The 18948-nt window shown below is 42.9% G+C and overlaps 1 protein-coding gene across 1 annotated transcript; it reads left to right on the forward strand.

The window, feature by feature from the left end:
* Positions 1-335: 335 nt before the first annotated feature.
* LSM11 (LSM11, U7 small nuclear RNA associated) lies at positions 336-14386 on the forward strand. Its single transcript, XM_060634851.3, has 4 exons — positions 336-817; positions 6078-6217; positions 8589-8672; positions 9137-14386. Exons 1-4 carry the CDS (start codon positions 373-375, stop codon positions 9545-9547), a joined length of 1080 nt encoding a protein of 359 aa, XP_060490834.1. The 5' UTR covers positions 336-372; the 3' UTR covers positions 9548-14386.
* The last annotated feature ends 4562 nt before the right edge of the window (positions 14387-18948 follow it).

Consider the following 18948-nt stretch of genomic DNA (forward strand, 5'->3'; position numbering starts at 1 on the left):
GACTCTGATTGCCCTCTTCCAGCCTCTTCCCACCAGCTCAAGCTACGAGTATACTACAGTTCCAGAGAGCAGACAAACGCCTAGCGAAGCTTGTTAAAATGCTGGTTCCAGGATCCACCCCCGGGGAATCTGGAGTATTGACAAACATCCTAAGTGATAATGATATAAATGGGGAAACACTGCATTCAAGCAGATTAACCTGTTACCCGAGCGCCCAGGCGGAGGCCGGCTGCTCGGCGCCGAGAGCGGACAGATGCTGCCTCCCGGTGGCCGCGCCGGCGCAGTGCAACCCCAAGCCGCGGCTGCGCAGTGCCGCCCTCTGGCGGCCCCGCTCCTTCTTCCCATCGGCCTCGGCTTGCGGGCCTTTCAAACATGGAGGAGCGGGAGCGGGGGGCGAGGTCGGCTCGCGCCGGGAGCCCCGCGCGCCCGCCCAGCCCGCGGCTGGATGTCAGCTCTGACAGCTTCGACCCGCTGCTGGCCCTGTACGCGCCCCGCCTGCCGCCCATACCCTACCCAAACGCGCCCTGCTTCAACAACCTGGCCGAGTACGAGAGCTTCCTCAGGACCGGGGTCCGGGGCGGCGGGCGCGGGCGGGCGCGGGGCGCGGCCGCGGGCTCAGGGGTGCCCGCCGCCTCTGCCGGGCCCTCGGCTAGAACCCGTCGCCGCCTGGACGCCCCGGCCCCAGACCCCGAGCGCATCCAGCGCCTCCGTCGCCTCATGGTGGCCAAGGAGGAAGGGGACGGGGCCGCCGGGGCACGCCGGCGGGGTCCGGGTCGGAGCAGGAAGGCGCCGCGCAACGTGCTCACGCGAATGCCCTGTGAGTCCGGCGGGCGCGGGCAGGGCGGGGTGGGGGCCGCGGCCCAGGCCCGCTGCCCGGAAGGTGGCGGCCGAGGGGGGCGTTTGCAGGGTGCTAGGGGCTTGGTGCGGGTCTGCGCGCCTGAGGGAGAGGGTCTTGATGAAGGTTGCAGAGATCATCCGCGGCCGTGAGGAGGTTCTCCTTGAATAATGTGGGGAAGGGGGGGCGTGGGGAAGGAAGGTCTTCTGGAGTACTGACGGGTGAGGGAGAGTCGTGGGGGCAGAGTGGGAAGGCTGTAGAGGTAACAAGGAGGGGCTCTAACGGGGTCCATGCGAGTGGCTGCAGAGGTGATGCGGAGCCCGCAACGAGGGGCTACGACCACGAGGGTGATGGGCGTCTGGAAAGGTGGTGGGGCCTGGAAAGCGGACATCGCCGGGAGGAGCTGCACGCCACAGCCAGAGGGGAGGGGCACAGCCAATTTTAAGGAAAGGAGAGTGGTTAGTGGGACTGGCGATGACGGGATGGAGTGTCAGGAGATCTGTCCCTGCAGTTAGAACAGGGGACATAATTTCATAACCCCTGCACACTAAGTGACACTCCTCCTGGGGTCGTAGGAGAAGGGCTGTGCGGTCTTGAAACACGTATGTTCGCGTTCCCAAGTCACAAGTGCTGGAATGCAGCAGGCACCAGTGCCACTAAAATACAGACACTGTTTCACCGCCACCCTGCCAGGATGGGTGCAGGACTGGGTCTGTCACGCTCCTGTTACCATATGCGCAAGTTATTTTAAGTTCTGAAGGTGTGAATGGCACAAGGGAATCTCTTGGAGCCTAATAGATGCTTGGAGATCTGTAAACAGCAAGGCTGCTAATGTGTGAGTTAGGTCTTCCACCAGTGGAATGAAAACAAGCCAGGGTTATGTCTCCTGTCATCTGGCAAGCAGTTCTCACACCTGCCGGGGAAGACAATGACCTAGTTAGCCATTCAAAGCATCTGTATCCTGATAGCTAAATTGTAACATTTTTAAATCACTGGCTTTGGAGTGGAAGGTTGTGTTAAGCAAGTTGTTTCATTCCTAGAAATGTGTTTGTAAAGAGAGAAACATCCTGAAAAGCTGTGTGCTGTTAGCTGGGTCTTGGTCAGATCATTTACTGTGACAGTGCTAAAGCATTCTTGGCCAAGCCAGGGTGCACCCCAGCCTGCTTCCCCAACGATAACACAAAGACAGAGTGTGCATGTAGCTAAAATAAGAGTAGCTGGGGACCTTGTTTTGCCACTATCAGATCTTTGAAATGCTCTCCAACTCTCAGATTGTAACATTTATTTCCGTTTTGCCAGTTGTGGCTTTGCTACTGATATTGTCAAAGAAAAGACATACTTCTGTATGGCGAGTGGTTTTGGCTTTACCTAGGGAGTACTCTGTTATATTAGTATGACAGAGCATGAAAACCAGCTTTGTTGGCTTTCCACAATTAAATATATGCCTGCAATCAAGATCTCAGAATGTGCCGTAGGCACTGAAAATTTTTATCACTCCACTGGAAACGGTTGGGTGTACATGATAGAGATGGGTAGACGTGACAAAGAACTGATGAGCTTCAGAAAGCAAGAAAAGTACAGAAGCGTGGGTAAGATTAAGTTTATTCAGAGTTCCTATAAAAGGTTGTCTTCAGGTCTTGAAGTTAATTTAAAGAAGGGCATGGTTAGGGATGACAGTAATTATTTAAAAGTTAGGCTAGGCTGTTGAAGTATAATTTGTATGCGGCAAAATTCACCATTTTAAAGTGAGTTTTGACAAATGTGTAGTCATGAAATCACCATCACAATAAAGATACAGAACAAATCCATCATCCCAAACAGTCCCTTTTTAAGCCAGGAGATAATTTTATTGTTGCTAATTATGGCTACAGTTATTTAGTGGGTGAGTGCTGTGCAGTTTGCGAAGCCCTGTAGATGCTTCGTATCTTACTTTACCCTTAGATACTACTTTTTAAGTGAGGCTTGTTGAGCATCACTGCTTGCCCAAGATTATATAGCTAGTTAGCTTGCAACTCGGTTTGTCCAACTCCAGGGCCAATGTGCCAGGGCCATCATGCTAATCTCAAGTGAGGGAACAGGGGAGTACATTCTCATGTTTCTCTGCTCACTTCTTTTGGTGGGTGGACAGTACCACATAAGTGAGGCAGACGGTGTGTGTCTAGAACAACGAGAACAGAATCTGGGTCCAGAGAAGGATGTGTTAAAACACTTTGAAGACCAAAGAGTTTCTCTCTGACTTTGTTACGATAGATAGTGGGGACCATGGTGTATATTCTTAAGTAAACACTTTTAGGGCAATGTTTGTCATAGTTTAATTTCTAGTAGTAAAATGTATTTGGTGGGGGACGGTGTACAGACCACAGATGCAGGGGTTCGACTGCTGGCTTTTTTAGTTTTGAACACTAGCTCCTCCACTTTCTAGCTGTTTTACGGAGGCAAGTCGCTTAAACTCTTTGGGGCCTCAGTTAGCTAATCCATTCAAAGCGTTTACCACAGTAGTACATGGGGAAATTCTCAGTGATTGTTAAATGTCCCTGTGATTGTTGTAGGTTGTTGTGGTGGTTATTGTTGTTTTAGGCTGTCATAATTAAAAGCTCCAGGGCAGGATGTATGTATAACCTACCCGAATTGGGTGTTGACTCAGCTGTTTACTACGTAAGTAACCTTGAAAAACTAATTCAAATGAACATTTCTGAGCCTCGTTTTCCTCATCTAGAAAGTAGGGCAAAATAATAGTGCCTAAGTGTTAAAGTTGTGAGGATTAAATAACATACATAACGTTAACCTTACCCCAGGGCCTGGCTCATAGGGAGTGCTCAGTAATTGGTGATGATGATGGCTAGGGAGGATGGGAGTGAGGGGACCTCGGAGGCTGTTGTAGTGAACCAACCATCCCATAAGACTCTGGGCTGTATTGGTTGTGGGAAGAGAAAGGAAAGGACAGGTCATACTTATTGAGAGTCCATTGTCTGAGCCTAGTGTGGCCACAAGTAGGGAGAAGAATAGAGTTTAAAATGACTGGGATTTAGGGGCACCTGGGTGGCTCAGTCGGTTAAGCGTCCGACTTCACCTCAAGTCATGATCTCACAGCTTGTGGGTTTGAGCCCCTTGTCAGGCTCTGGGCTGACAGCTCAGAGCCTGGAGCCTGCTTCGGATTTTATGTCTCCCTCTCTCTCTCTCTCTCTGCCTCTCCCTAGCTCTCACTGTCTCTCTCTCAAAAATAAATAAACATTTAAAAAAAAAAAAAAAACTTAAAAAAAATGACTGGGACTTAGAAGGTTGAGGCCTAAGAATAGTAGCAATGGAGAAGGAGATCTGGAAGAATAACTTCAAAGATAAGGCATATATATCTTTTTGTTGTTGTATTAAATTTTAGAAGCTTGGTTCATATTTGGAGTTTGTTAGACTGCTGGAAAGAGATTCAGAGGGTGCGTTCCGATTCAGAATTTTTGCCTTGGTAGTTTGCTCTGATAGGTGGTGCTAGTGATGTATTTTTGATCACACAGGAGTGAAGTGCTCCCTGGAATTATACCTTATTAATAAATCTTTGGAAGAAAAAAAAATCAAGGGAAGAGTACAGATATGAGAGTTGAAAGACCTGAGTTTGTCATTTGTTTAGCTAGAATAAGAAACTGTTGTTAAGATATGTGCTTGTCTTTTTTCTCTTATGTGGGGGTTCAGGGGTAAAAGTCATACCTCTCTATTTTTTTACAAGTTAGGAAAAGAGTGGTCTTTCCACTGTTTGTGGAAACACATATGGGGACGGGGGAAGCAGTGAATGTGTATAGGCAAAGAAACTAATCCAGGTTTCTAAAATATTGAATTATAGAGACTTATTCTCAAATGAATCTAGAAGTTAACTAGTCTAACCTCATTTTATAAATGAGGAAAGTCAGACTTGTAGAGAAAAAGTTACTCAAACATTCAAAGAATTTTAAAATATTGCTACAGGTAAGGTAGATGATGAGGCCAGACCAAAACTCTCACATTCCTTTCCAGAGCCTCTGTCTCTGCCACATTGCCTTCAACTGTGCCTTCTTGCTGAATCTTCAATCTGACATAAGCTCCTACTTCTCATTTGCTAGGTCACTTTCTTCAGAGTATTTTCTTTTATTAATTTATCACTGCCATGATGTATAAGCTGACCCATGAGTGAGGGATAAAGAGGTCAGGAGTAACCAGCTTAGTTATCCAAACTGAAGGGCAGGACTCTTGTTCTCTTTCATACTACTAGAAACAAAACAGAGATTTTGTGTTTACTATTGATGGCAAGAATCAATCTCCAAAGAATTATGCCTTGCAAACTTGGGAGGGAAAGACAAAGACTATGTGTGAGTGTGAGTGTAAGTGTGTGATTGGACATGTGGTTTTCTTTTGGGAGGTTTTATATATATCATATAGCCATCATATTGTGAAGGCTAAGTTAACATGAAGTAATAAAAATAAAATTCATCCCTCTTCACAAGCCCTGAGAAAGAGAATCCATCATCATAAAGGCTGCAATTTATAGTCCCAGCATTCTTCCCATGAATCGTCATTCTCTTTTTACGTGATGCTTATCTGCAATGTCCTAAGAGCCTAATGCCCAGCAGGTACCTTTCTGTCAACAAGGCTTGGAATGAAACCAGGTCTCTTCCATCTAGTGTAAAGATGGTGTCCATTGGAACACTAGTGGCTCCAGAGAGCTTGTCCATGGAGTATCTCAGATGGGGGCCAAAAGTCCATTCTCTCGTTAGAGGACTGCACGTGTTTAAGGGCAGATGTGTTACATGGTTTGTTTCCTTTAAACATATGAACAAGATTTTCGGTTTTTTGAAGAGTCAAGCTGGATATGTGGTTCATGAGAATTATCTTTTAAAAAGTTGTCTTAACCAGGCACAGAACTGAGAAAAATTTTGCTGCTGATGTGTACATTTAATGTGGGTCCCCCCCCCCCAAATGTTTTTAAATAATGGTGCATCTTAGAATCAATGATATCATAGAACATGGGATATACAATTAGTGAAACATTCGGGTGACAGCCATATGTATGTTTTATCCTCATCCTGGTGGAATCTTGTCTTACTTCAGTGTGTTGCCCGTACTAACCATGCTGCCCATTGGGCCTTCTCATTTCCATAGTGAGGTTGCCACTGCACCATGTTGCCTGGTGTTGCTGGAGATGGTTGGCTGGTCTTGGTTGCTAATTCTGAGAATGAAGGCAGATGTTTACATTATGCTGTCTGCTCTTGTCTTGTTTCAGTGCACGAAGGCAGCCCTCTGGGTGAGCTCCATCGTTGTATCCGGGAGGGGGTGAAAGTGAACGTTCACATTCGCACTTTCAAGGGTCTTCGTGGCGTCTGTACAGGCTTCCTCGTCGCATTTGACAAGTTCTGGAATATGGTAATTAAGCCTTTCTCAAAGGGCTGGAGAACTCCTAAGGATTAAATCTTTTATATGTCTAAATGACCTGAGTAATTTTATTTAGGAAAACCTATAAAATGACTTCCTAGAAGAACTAGAATTTTTGCATTCTCTTGATCAACAATAAAAAAAGTTCTTTTTATTGCTTCCTTTTCTTTAAGGCATTGGCTTTCAGCCGAGGCAATTAAAAAAATTTTTTTTAATGCTTATTTATTTTTGAGAGAGAGATAGTGTGAGTGGGGGAGGGGCAGAGAGAGGGGTACAGAGACCTGAAGTGGGCTCTGTGCTGACAGCAGAGAGCCCGACACAGGGCTCGAACCCACAAACCATGAGATCATGACCTGAGCCGAAGTCAGATGCTTAACCGACTGAGCCACCGAGGCGCCCCTCAAGCAGGGCAGTTTTGCTCTTCCTTCCCTCCTAGGGACATTTGGCACTGTCTGGGTACGTTTTTTTAATTGTCACAACCATGGCATGGAGTATTACTGGTATCTAATGGGTAGCAGCCAGGGTGCTGCAGCACATCCTACAATACAAAAAATAGCCCCCCAGCAGCAAACTATTCTCTGGTCCCAAATGTCATTTGTGCTTAAGGAATAATGATTTATTTTATCTGTTTAGTAATTCTATATCAATTTCCTACTAACCATTCTTTCATTCATTTCAAAACATTTATTGATTTTCCACTTTGGCTGGTACTTTACCACAGTGCTAGGTACAGAAATTTCAGAAAGGAACTTTCACTCTATAGCATTTGGGAAGATAGATAAAGATAGAGGGGAAGCAGACATACTAATAAGCAAGGCACTTTGCATGGTGTTTCCTTATGGAGTACATGCGCCCCCACACTCCTAGAGGCTTACTGTCTGTTTACCAGACATTCGTAGGAGGGAAGAGATAGATTATGGCACAATTATACTGTGAGACAAGCAATTAAAATAGGAACCACCAGGCTTTTCATATGGTCTTCTATCTCTAACTTTTCTTTTTCCTGTGTTTTATCTTCCTCCATGCATTCTCCTGGATGAGTATAATAGTTGCTGACTATTTATTACTTCCTATTTGCTGTACAGTATACTAAGGATTTATAATATAGTATCTCAGTGAACAAGGTCTGTTACTGTTCCATTTTACAAATGAAGAAATTGAGGCTAGAGATATTGAATGATTGGCCCAGATCACACTGATAGTAAGTGGAAGTATTAGAACATTATCCCAGGTCTTTCTGACTCCTAACACCATCTTTTCAACCACTGTGGGATCAGAAGACCTGGATTTGAATCCTAGCTTTACCACTTGGTAGCTCTGTGACTCTGGGCAAGATGGTTTCTCTGAGGCCACTTTTGTTATCTCTAAAATGTAGGAAAAACTACTTTACTATTATAATTTCACTTTGAAGGAAAAGTTTTTAAGAGAACATCTTTGATGACAGGCATGATAATAATACCATCAGCTTATATTTGTAGGGTGAGTCACACTTTTCAAACTGAATTCTCATACCTGAGCTCATTTGGCCCTACATAGCTGTCCTCTGAGGTCCATCTCTCAAAGACAGGAATTCCCCAACAGTTCTGTATGGAACCCTGGTTAATACCTGTTCATTGCTGTCGTAAGACGTAAATCTGATGAGGGAAAAGAAGCAGTAGAATAGTGTTTCTCAAAGTATGATCTAAGGGCATCCTACATCAGAATCATGGAATTTCTGGTTAAAACAGAAAATTCCTTGGCTTCATCCCAGACCTACTAAATCAGAATATCTAGGAAGTGGCCTTGGATTTCTATTTTAATAAGCCTCTTAGATACATATGCACACTGAAATTTAAAAACCTCTACCATGCATTTGTAAAGGCCCCTTACCATAGAAGAAACCTATCTTATATGGTGGTAGCAGCTTGGAAATCTTACTCAGAGGGCTCCAGGTATTACCGTTTTCTCCTGCCCAAGAGCTCAGTCACTTGTTAAGTTTAGTTCTGCTAAGTTAGATGTTTATTCTCCTTTTTATTTATTTTTTTAAAACTTATGTTCCACCTGTAGGAGGATTTTTTTTTAATTTTTTCTTCTTAACGTTTATTTATTATTGAGAGACAAAGAGAGACAGAGCATGAGCATGGGAGGGGCCACAGAATCTGAAGCAGGCTCCAGGCTCTGAGCTGTCAGCACAGAGCCCAATGCGGGCTTCAAACTCACAAATGGCGAGATCGTGACCTGAGCCAAAGTCAGACGCTCAACCGACTGAGCCACCCAAGCACCCCAGTGTTTATTCTTCTTTTTAAAATGTTTTTTCTAGAAGCTGTAAAAATAATATTTTTAATTCTGCCTTATCTTTTTTCCCTTTGGGCTGTTTCTCTAGGCACTTACCGATGTGGATGAGACCTACCGAAAACCTGTTCTAGGCAAAGCGTATGAACGGGATTCTTCATTGACTCTTACTAGGGTAGGCAGTTTACCCTGGCTTCCTGAGTACCCAGCATGCTTTCAATCTTAGACATTGAGATCACTGAGCCCGGTGACCAGGTTTTCTTGGGGGGAGAGCTCAGTTGCTGTCCACTCTGTATGCCTGGACCAGGGTCTTCATTAGTCTCTTCTCACGCATTCAGCTAATCACAAATGAGTCTGTGCTTCTGGCCTGCATGTTATTTGAGCAGCAAGTTACCTCTTATAAGCCTTAAAAGTCTTTCCATTTTATACCACAGAAAAAAGCAGGTGCCTTTTCTCTTGACATATTTATTGATTTACCCGAATTATGGCTAAACACAGAAAAACTCACTGCTTTTTAAAAATTGCAAAGTAAGAAGTCCATAAAACCTAATTCATGAATATGGTGTTTTTTCTGTATATTCAAAGAAGGATGTTGACGGCTAAAGAGAAGACTGATATTTATCATTACTTTCCTTCTAGCTATTTGATCGCCTAAAACTTCAAGATTCCTCCAAAAAGGACGCAGATTCCAAGTCTGCAGTTGAAGATTCCACTCTGTCCAGATACTCCCAGACATCCACTTGGAAGGTAGCTTCGGTGTGGGGAAGAGGAGACACTGACCGGGGCTCACGCAGGCGTTCCCGCTCCGTCCCTTCTTCCCTGCAGGCGTCTGCAAGGGAGGAGTCCAGGTCAGAGATGTCAGGGAGGACTACACGGACAGAAGGGTCAAGTGCAGGAGGTACCTTTTCCAGGGCTACCACCCTTTCCAGGGGTCAGCCCCGTAAGAAAAAGCGAAAGCCCAAAGTGGATTACCAGCAGGTATTCACTCGACATATAAATCAGATTTTCATTCGAGGCGAGAATGTCCTGCTGGTTCATCTTGCACAGTGACCAGCTCGGCATCTCTTGAGCTTTGGTTCTTAAAAATAAAATGCATGAACCGCTGCTATGCTGTATCCTAGTATCCCAGTGAAACTCTGAGTTGGAATGATTCCCTCTGGTCCTGCATGTGCAGAGCATAGAGCCAGGCTTGGGCCCTCTGGAAGATGAGCTCCCTCAAGCGGACACAGGCCTTAGGAAGGTGAGGGTTTGCGTTAATATCAAGGCAAAAGCTGTACAGAGGAAATATGCATCCAGTTTGGTGTCATGGTTGACTTTAGACACTCAAACCAAATATCATATCTTCCATTTGAATTAGGAGTCATGGTATGAATTAAATTCATCCCACAGACACTATAAAGATGGGAATAAAAAAACACCTCAAAAAATGCTCTCATTTCTAAAAGCTAGTGCCCTGAGTACTTATGAATTTGATTCTAAGAGTAGTAACATAAATTGCCCTGTAGCCCTGCACCCACAACTTGTAACTGACCTTTGATTTTTGCTCTACACCATTCTCTCTCTTTATCAAGAAATGTAATTTATTACCTTTGAATATCTGCAAAACTAAGAAAGAAAGCCACTAACTTATGTAAACTTTGGATAGTTGGTATGCTTAGAGCAGCCAACAATGAATACTCTGTTGTTATCCCTCTCCTTAGTATGTAAAGGGATATGGGAATTCATCAGTCTTCCCCACTTACCAGAGGTAGCTTCTGAGAATGGCATGCCACATGGGACTATATGATGCTCATGAGGTGGTTTCTTGGCCTTTTCTCTCACTTGTGTGGCATGGTGTAGTGCATGTACCCACTGTATTGCCCTTCTGTATGTAGTGTGAACTGTCCTGTGAGCTTTATGGCAGGAGATTGTGACCTACGTATCTGGCTTCAAAGAGTTCTGCATGGACTCAGTAATACATATGCATCACATGGTTGGGAGCTTCCTTTCTGGGGAGGGCTGGCCCGTGTAGACTAACTTTCAGAATGATTTTTCCACGAAGTAGGAGTGATAGTTTTATTTCCTCATGTCACGCCAGCGAGGTTCTTACAAAGTACAGTGGGTGGCATCTATAAGGAACACTTTACTTACTGCCTGGCTTGAGTAATGGGAACACTGTAGTACTCTCTAATACTTCTACTTGAATCATATTATATGCTTTTTCAATCACCAGTACAGAATAGGCTACATCTTGATGCAGACTGTTAGGCAATATTGATTTTTTGTTTTGTTAGTTTATATTTGGTTTTATTTTATATAACTTACATTCAAAGTGAGAATAAGAAGTAGCTAACTAGTTAAAATGCTTGAAAAAAAATTCCCTGCTGCATTTTTTGTGTAACTTAGATAAGCCTTCTGAGAAGCAGGGTGAATAATGTTTAGGGAGTTAGGGCACCTGGTCCTTCTGCTAGCTGGGCCACTGGGCCAATGAAAGGAGAGCAGACTTAACCCCTCTGTGCCTCAGTTTTTCCCATCAGACACCTACCTCACCGGGGCACTGAGACAGAGAATTTTAGGAAGGCATTTTAAAGTCTCTAAACATGTTTAAGTGCCATGAGTAATTTTTACTAACTATATTTCATAGCTCGATAAGAGTTCTATGTCTTATGAGCAAGGTAGGTGCTACATAAGAAAGTCATCTCTGTGGCTGTTGTAATTTTGAACTTGTCATCAGAAGGCAGTGATATCTTCAGGAACTATTTTCCATATTCCATTCCTTTCTCCTAAAGGACAATGGAAGTTCTCAGAAGAATATCCTCAGTAAAAGAAGAGTAACATTTCTTTGCTGCTTCCCCCACAAATGCCAGCCCCAATCCTTTTCTGATCATCAGAAAAAATTCCCCTGAACTTTTCAAGAGGTTTATGTGATAGTACCAAAGGGAGATGCACATCTAAAAATGACACATCCCCAAAGGGGAATTTGTGGAAGATGCTTCGTTTCATTTACTTGTTTTTATTTTAAGATGCATTTTAAATATACTCTTTAGAGCCAGATCAGATGCAGTAAGCATTTAGAGAGGTTCCGTGTTACAAAGTCAAGCAATTGTCTTTGGAATCTGCTAATCTAAATTATCTTCTAAATAGTATGTCTAATAAAATCTCAGTTCCCCAATTAATAGTTATCTTGTTTAATCATCAGGCACCCCTGCCTCTGCATCTTTACCAGTCTCTCCTGTTAGATGTCCTCATCTGTCTACCCTTCTGTCCTCAGCTAGAAGCTGCAATAGATACCAGGTTTTCCCAGTAAAGTAAAATTTTGGTATCAAAAGGAATATATCACTTTGCATTCATTCTAGTGCCTGACTAAATCTAATGTGATTTGTTTTAAACACATGCTGAGTTTTCGTATTTGTATATAATTTTCATATATCCAGATAAGGATTGGTTTACTGCTTTTCTGTCCAACATAATAATTCTGGCTCTGAAAATAATTTTAAATCCATGTGATCAGTCTAATGTGCCCATTGGCCCCATTTATCGGTTCAGTTTTGGACAGTGATTCACATTTAGTAAATGTGCTGTATTGTATAAAGCATGCCAGTGTTTTATAGGGAAGTCATTTTTTTTTAATTACTGCCTTTTCTTTATTATTGTAGAAATATTTCAAAAGGAAAACAAATTGGTCCTAAGAATGTATGTGCTGCTCAAAATATGTCATCATCTAGGACATTATAATAAGTTGCTATGAAAATAGCTGAAGTCTTCCTCAGGAGAAAGAAAGAAAAAGAGAAAGTAACAGCCAGAATGGTAGAGTTCTGGAGGCCCCCACGAGCTTACCCGAGGGGTCCCTATGTTGCAGAAATGCAGCAAAATCTGGTTTCTAGTATTCTCCAGGGATTTGGGCTTAGGACAGTTGGTAGGAATAGTACTTATTTTTGAACATCCAACTTAGGTTCTTCAAAGTAATCTCTAGACATGGGAATCCGTTCCGAAGACAGTTCATGGGACACACCTCTTCTCCAGAGCACCAGATTTGTTAGATAACAAGGCATCAAGCAATGGAACATGGGTTTCACACCCAGAACGATTTCATGTGCTGTTCTTCATACATAGAGGTGATTCTGTGGTTCTACAACCAGGAGAACGTGCGTTTTAGGTTGTTGGTGCTAGTACTTGGGAAGCGTTTATGCTTCATTTCAGAGACTGTCTTATGATGGTGGGTCATTTGTGTGATGGTTAGCCAGTGTTAGCAGTGTCTAAGACAGATGGCTTTAGACCATTTGGTACCTTGCTGTCTGTGCATGGTGCATATCAAGTTAGAAAGCCTAGAAACCATTAGCATTAAAGTCTAGGTGCATCAGAATCCTTGGTTTGAGCTGTTACTGGATCAGAAGGGACTTGATTTATCCTTGTGGTAAAAAGTCCAGGAGTACCTTAAGAGGTTGTGAAGACATGAACTATGGGCTGTCTTTACTCCTCAGAAGCCTCACAGAAATCTAGTTATACCACTTTACCCCTTGAGAGAAAAACAGAAACCTAACTTGATGCAGAGGAGTTTTTTGGATTTCTTTTTGCACTATCCTCATAGCTGCTGACATGGGCAAAATCATGAAATAGAATTGATTCTGTAAATTTTCTCTAATTTTTGCCTTTAGGAATAATTAAAATTATTCAAAGACAGCTGTCTGTCACTGGTGCTGCCCCAAAACTTTCCCATCTTTTATGTATTTTTTATGAATGAAATAGTTGCTGTGGGAAGTCCAAGGTTCACATAAGAGTTTCATGGCATAAATATAATGGTTTAGCAACTGTTTTAATTTTTCTTTTCCTGTGCCAGATATAGAATACAGTCAATCCCTTTCCAGTAGCTTCTGTTCATCAGCCTATGTTTTCCTGGGCAGTAACTCCCAGAAGGCTTTTCTTAGTGATTATAAAGGAAGAAAATCTTATCTGGGCTTATGTTGCAAAGGTGGGTGGTCTGTCACTACTTTCTGGCAAATTGAGTTGATGGATTTTATATAAGCCTTTGGGATGCCTGTCACAGTTTCCTGGGCTCTGAGGAAGGGTTGCGCCTTTTTTACTTTCAGTGTTTTGAGTATTTTTCAAATGTTTGTAAGTTCTCTTGCGCCCCTCTAATAAAAATGAAAGCTATCTGTCAAGGAATGGCTTTGCATGGTTCAGAGATCTAGGGGAAAAGAAATAAGTACACCTGAGACCTTCAGTTGGTCTTTTATTTATTTAGAATAAAAAGTAGTTTGATAAGCTACCAGAGTTAGTGTTGCTTTAAAAACACTCTCTGAAAAGATGGCAACTGTCCCTCAGGAAAGCTATAAAAGCTATTCCCAATACATTGCAATTGCTTTTGATTTTTACTCCTTTGGAGCAAATGTCTGATGTTATGTCTGATGTTATGTTTTTAGAGCTGTGGGGGAAAAATGTCTAAACAATTTTAGGGGGTATTATTTAAATGATTATCTGGCTGAATTATGTGTGAGCTAGGTTCTAGGGCAGCTGTCCAGTTCTTTTTCTGTTGTCCTGACACTAACACAGATAGCAAGCGATGTCTTGAAAAGTGATCTGCTTATTTCATACTGACATCTAAAGACATTAGCCTTCTGTTTGGCAACCCTGGGGATACCCCTCTGCACCGTGACTTATTAATGTGTTTTTTAGGCAAGGCTAAACCTGGTGACCCTCTGTATTTATAGTTTCACTATTCATATATAAGCTGCTAAAAGAAAAACCATAACTTCTCATCTTGTCTTGAAATTACTCCTAAGTGTGAAGTTCACCTAAATTCTTCATGTTTATGGAGGATTGCTGCTAGTAACGTCAGTTTGCAGTGTTCTTCTGTAGGTATGTGTCACATGGGAGTCTGGAAACTGTAATAAATATGATTGTGTTAATGTACTGACTGCTTTGTCTCTGCTGATTTTGAGGGGCGGTGGAGGGGAGGAGGCAGGGGAGTCTATTACCAGGTGATGATACTGACCTAGAAAGTGAAAGCATCCCAAGCCATCTCATTGTTGTAACCTTGTGCCTTTTCTTCACCAAAGCACACATATCTACATCAACTATCCTTGAGGTGGCTTTGGTCTTCCATTTGGTTTATTAGAAGTTCATGCTTAGAAAAGGAACTTGGCCCACATTGTGAATTGTCTCTTCTAAGCCCCAAGCGCTGGTAATTTCCCTGTGAATTTATTCTACCTAATAGCTCACTGGCATTACCCCCTCTCTTCATGATCTGCTGAGATCACCCCTCACTCTGCTCCCTTGGGTTTTACCACATTTGATTAATTGATCCTTACATGGTTCCAGAAATATTTGAATTTGCCACCAGCTTCCCTCTGTGCATGTACAGGAAGTTGAACTGCCCAAAGATTTGTGACATTGATTACTTGAGCTCTGTTTGCTTCAGAACTGAGTCGCCTGTAAGAGAGACAGACAAAAAAATCACACGGATGCTTACAGAGGGAAACCTCAAGTTAACTGTTAAGACCCGATTTCCCACTTTCAAAGAATATATTGAGCTGGGTTTAGCCAACATGCAAGAAATTTCTAACCACTTTAGTGGTGGAAAAGGAGGCAAGATCTCTATGCTCCAGTTCAACCCCTTGCTTATTTGTTTTGTATCTCAAAGACTTCTGATTAAGCAAGAATATCATCATTAATCAAAATAAAGGCAGAGGAGTCAGCTGGTCTGTACATTTAAAATGTACAGTGACTGTTACATATTAGCAGGGGGTTGGAGGCCAGTGGAATGAGATATATCTATTATCTTTCCCTAAGCTTCCCGGATTCTAGTGGCAAGGACAAAAAAGTTTATTGCCCAACCACATTCTTCTCTGAGCAGAAGTGAAGCACTTTTCAGTCTGTTCAGTTGCCACTAGGTGGCAGTGGGTTAAAGAGAACTGCTTAACCAGAGGCCCTAGAAGGACTTGAGTCTCCAGATCTCCAGTCACTGCTACAATTCATTGTTAAATGCTCCAGTCTGAACAGAGATAATCAAGGAGAAACAAGCTATGATCAAGCCAAGTGGCAATATAAACGTTTCTTCCCAATATCGAATGTGCCTAATTTGAAGCCTAGACAACCTGACTGATGGCAACCAGCCAGTGAATGTGCTTGGAGAGGAGTAGCAAACGGAGACATTGCCCAGCGTCCACTGTTTCAGGGACTCTATCACTGTTCTCACGTCATGGGTTTCCTTGTTTCTTCTCAGAGTATGGTCAACCCCACCCAGACTCTTCCCAGCTGCTGGCTAAGGATTACCCCAGGGAAACTATCTTGAGGCCCCTATTTCTCAGCACTTGTCTCACTTTTGGAAACAATTCAGTTCTACCCAGTGTTGATGCCTGAGAGCCCGCTTGTAAGAAAGGTTACAGCTGTCTCGTGATTCCATGACCAGAATTGAGTCTCCATCCCAAGACCAAGCAAATTTGCTCCTGAGTCAAAGGAAAATTTATAATAAACACAGAAAAGTCTGTTGTTATAGGCTGGACTCTGGGGGCAGATGGGGTGGGTGGGCAGTGGTAGTCAGTCAAGGCCTTCCAAAGACCTTCTCCCCTCTACCTCAAGAAATAGTTTCTCAGCAGCCTATAGTGAAGAGGAATACAGAATGTGAAATAATAAATAGATAAGTCCTCCAAATGAATAACTACAGATAAGATTATAATAAAAAGCTTTATCTCATGCCTTTTTGCACAATGGCAACTTGCGCCACATTTCACTCAGTCATGCTATGTGAAGGGGCAGAGGACAGATCAGGCAATAAAGAAATACTGTCATTTTTTAAGCATTTCAGCCCTGTACCAAACATACATGCAATACTTTATTCGAATACAACCACCATGAGCGAAAGATTTTATCCCTCTTCTGTATGTGAGGGAACTAAAAGTAACTTGCCAATATCTCTCTGCTAATCAATGGCAAATTTGGGAAATTATCTAGATCTGACTGACTCTCAAGTTTATTATTAGCCAGCTATACCTCAAAAATACTAAATTTATCAGGCATTGACCAGGAAACTGACCAGAAACCAGAGAGCTGAGTTAAAATGTGGTTTGGTTATCTGCTTCAGGCATCTCTAGTGCCTTCTGATTCATACTGTTCTTTAGCTGGAAGTGGATCTGCGCACAGGGTTTCATGGCTTCCAAAGAAGATAAAGGTGGTGAGCCCCCCAGGGCAGTAGGTCCACTGTGGCTCTGGGAATAGTGGCTGTCAAGTGAGCCCCAGGAAGTATTTCATCGACCAGTACGTTTGGCCCTGGAAGGGTTATTGATCCAATAGTCTTGTTAAAAAGCAGATGGAGTGGGGTGCCTGGGTGGCTCAGTCGGTTAAGCGGCCGACTTTGGCTCAGGTCATGATCTCGCGGTCCGTGAGTTTGAGCCCCGCGTCGGGCTCTGTGCTGACAGCTTAGAGCCTGGAGCCTGTTTCAGATTCTGTATCTCCCTCTCTCTGACCCTCCCCCGTTCATGCTTTGTCTCTCTCTGTCTCAAAAAATAAATAAACGTTAAAAAAAAAATTAAAAAAAAAAAAAAAAGGCAGATGGAGTGACTTAGTGGTCTTTCCCAGCTCTTCAGTATGCATTAGAACATCTGCTGTCCCTATCCTTCCAATTGTCTCCAACACTTGGGAAGAATGCTTTCTCTGGCCTTGACCGTAAATTCATCTTATTAAAGAAACTCTTGTCAAGGCTAAACTATGGATGTGCTAAAGCTACAGAAAAATAAAGATTACTTGAAGGCTTATAGTCTTTCTTCAGAGACCTGAAAAGGGGCACAAGCAGAAAGGTTTGGCAGGCTGTCTGTCCATCTTTTAGAATTTCCTTTCAACTTGAAAATGTGTTAATTTCCAGAATATAGCCAATCCTCGGAGGAGCTTGCTGTCCTAGGCTCTTATACTAGTTACTTCTGAGCCTCAATTTCCTGATCTCTAAATAGGAATGATACCACCCACCTCATAGCGTTGGTGACAGAAAATGCTTGGCTTGGACAGTAAGCACTTAATGTCATTTACACTGTGATGAGCTTGCTATGTGATGCCCAGCAGCATTCTTCATTTCCCTGTGCTTGCTTTCTATGTCCTGAGACCAGGCCTAGAAAACAAATGCGCAGAGCAGAATGGTGTTGTCATTCTTTTTTGTAGCATACAGGTGTGTGAAATATTATTCTCCCTGAGTTCTCTGTGCTCTCTTATTTGGCTTTCCCTGGGTTAAAACTTCAGAATATCATCAACTTTTCCACTGCTGGGAGAGCTGTGTGCTCCCCCAGGAATGACATTAGGCTCCACGGGACATTCATTAGTTGGGGTTACGAGAGGACCACAGGGCACTGGAATGGTAATTTCCTACATGGGACCCCAGTGACCCAGAGCGAGCTAGCTCAGCTGGTCTGAGCATGTGGCTAATGAGGGAAGGGTCATGGTTTCACTCCTGTGTGGGCCAATTAGTGTCACGTGGAAAAGCACGCTCCTGGGGCATCAGGCAGCAGCCTTACCTGTGTGTGTGGCACTGGTCACCAGGATGGCTCAGTGTGGCCATCATCACTATCAGAAACTCAACCCAAAGCTTACATCCTCTTTCTTTTTATGAGATAGCCCATTGTTTCCAAAATGTGAGTCATTTGGAGAGCACTTTCATGATTTTTGCCTTATCCTAGGCAGACTACTGCTTATTGATTCAATATTTTTCTATAAATTGACTCACTTTTTAGCTTACACTTATCACTACCATCAATGGCAAGTTGGAATATTTGCCCTAAATTGAAAGTACACAATGAAAGAAATATACAACTATTGAAATTAAAATGTTTGTCTTCAGGGGCGCCTGGGTGGCTCAGTCAGTGTCCAACTTAGACTCAGGTCATGATCTCGCAGTTCGTGATTTCAAGCCCCACCTTGGGCTTTATGCTGACAGCTCGGAGCCTGGAGCCTACTTAGGATTCTGTCTCTCTCTCTCTCTCTCTCTCTGTCTCTCTCTCTGCTCCTCCCTGCTCACACACTCTCTCTCTCAAAAATAAACATTAAAAAAATTTTTTTTTAATATTAGTCTTCATACTATCTGCAAACACCTCCTGAGCCACAAGTGATCAAGTGTGTTAGTAAATGTTGCATTCTATAAGCTTTGTGTGTTTTATAATATACCCACTGTTCTGTAATAAAATGGTCACATCAGCAAAAACAATATTATATAAAGCAATTGCTTCAGTGGAAAGAGTTGGAATCAGTGACTGGGGAGTTTCACACTTGAAGTGATGAAATTATTCTTGCAGGAATTTCAACACCAAGGGTCTTTCTAAATGCCATAAATATATAGCTATAAAACCTCAACTCTGAACAAATCCAGGGTTTAATTTACATCTAGCTTTTGCTCAAAGTCATGGCTTTTGTTCGCACTCTCTACTGGCACTATCATTAACACTGTGCTTCTTACACATCCTTATCATTATCTCCTGTTTTATGATAAACAAAGC

Source organism: Panthera onca, chromosome A1 (genome assembly GCF_046562875.1).
Source record: "Panthera onca isolate mPanOnc1 chromosome A1, mPanOnc1 haplotype 2, whole genome shotgun sequence".
Lineage (NCBI taxonomy): Eukaryota > Metazoa > Chordata > Mammalia > Carnivora > Felidae > Panthera > Panthera onca.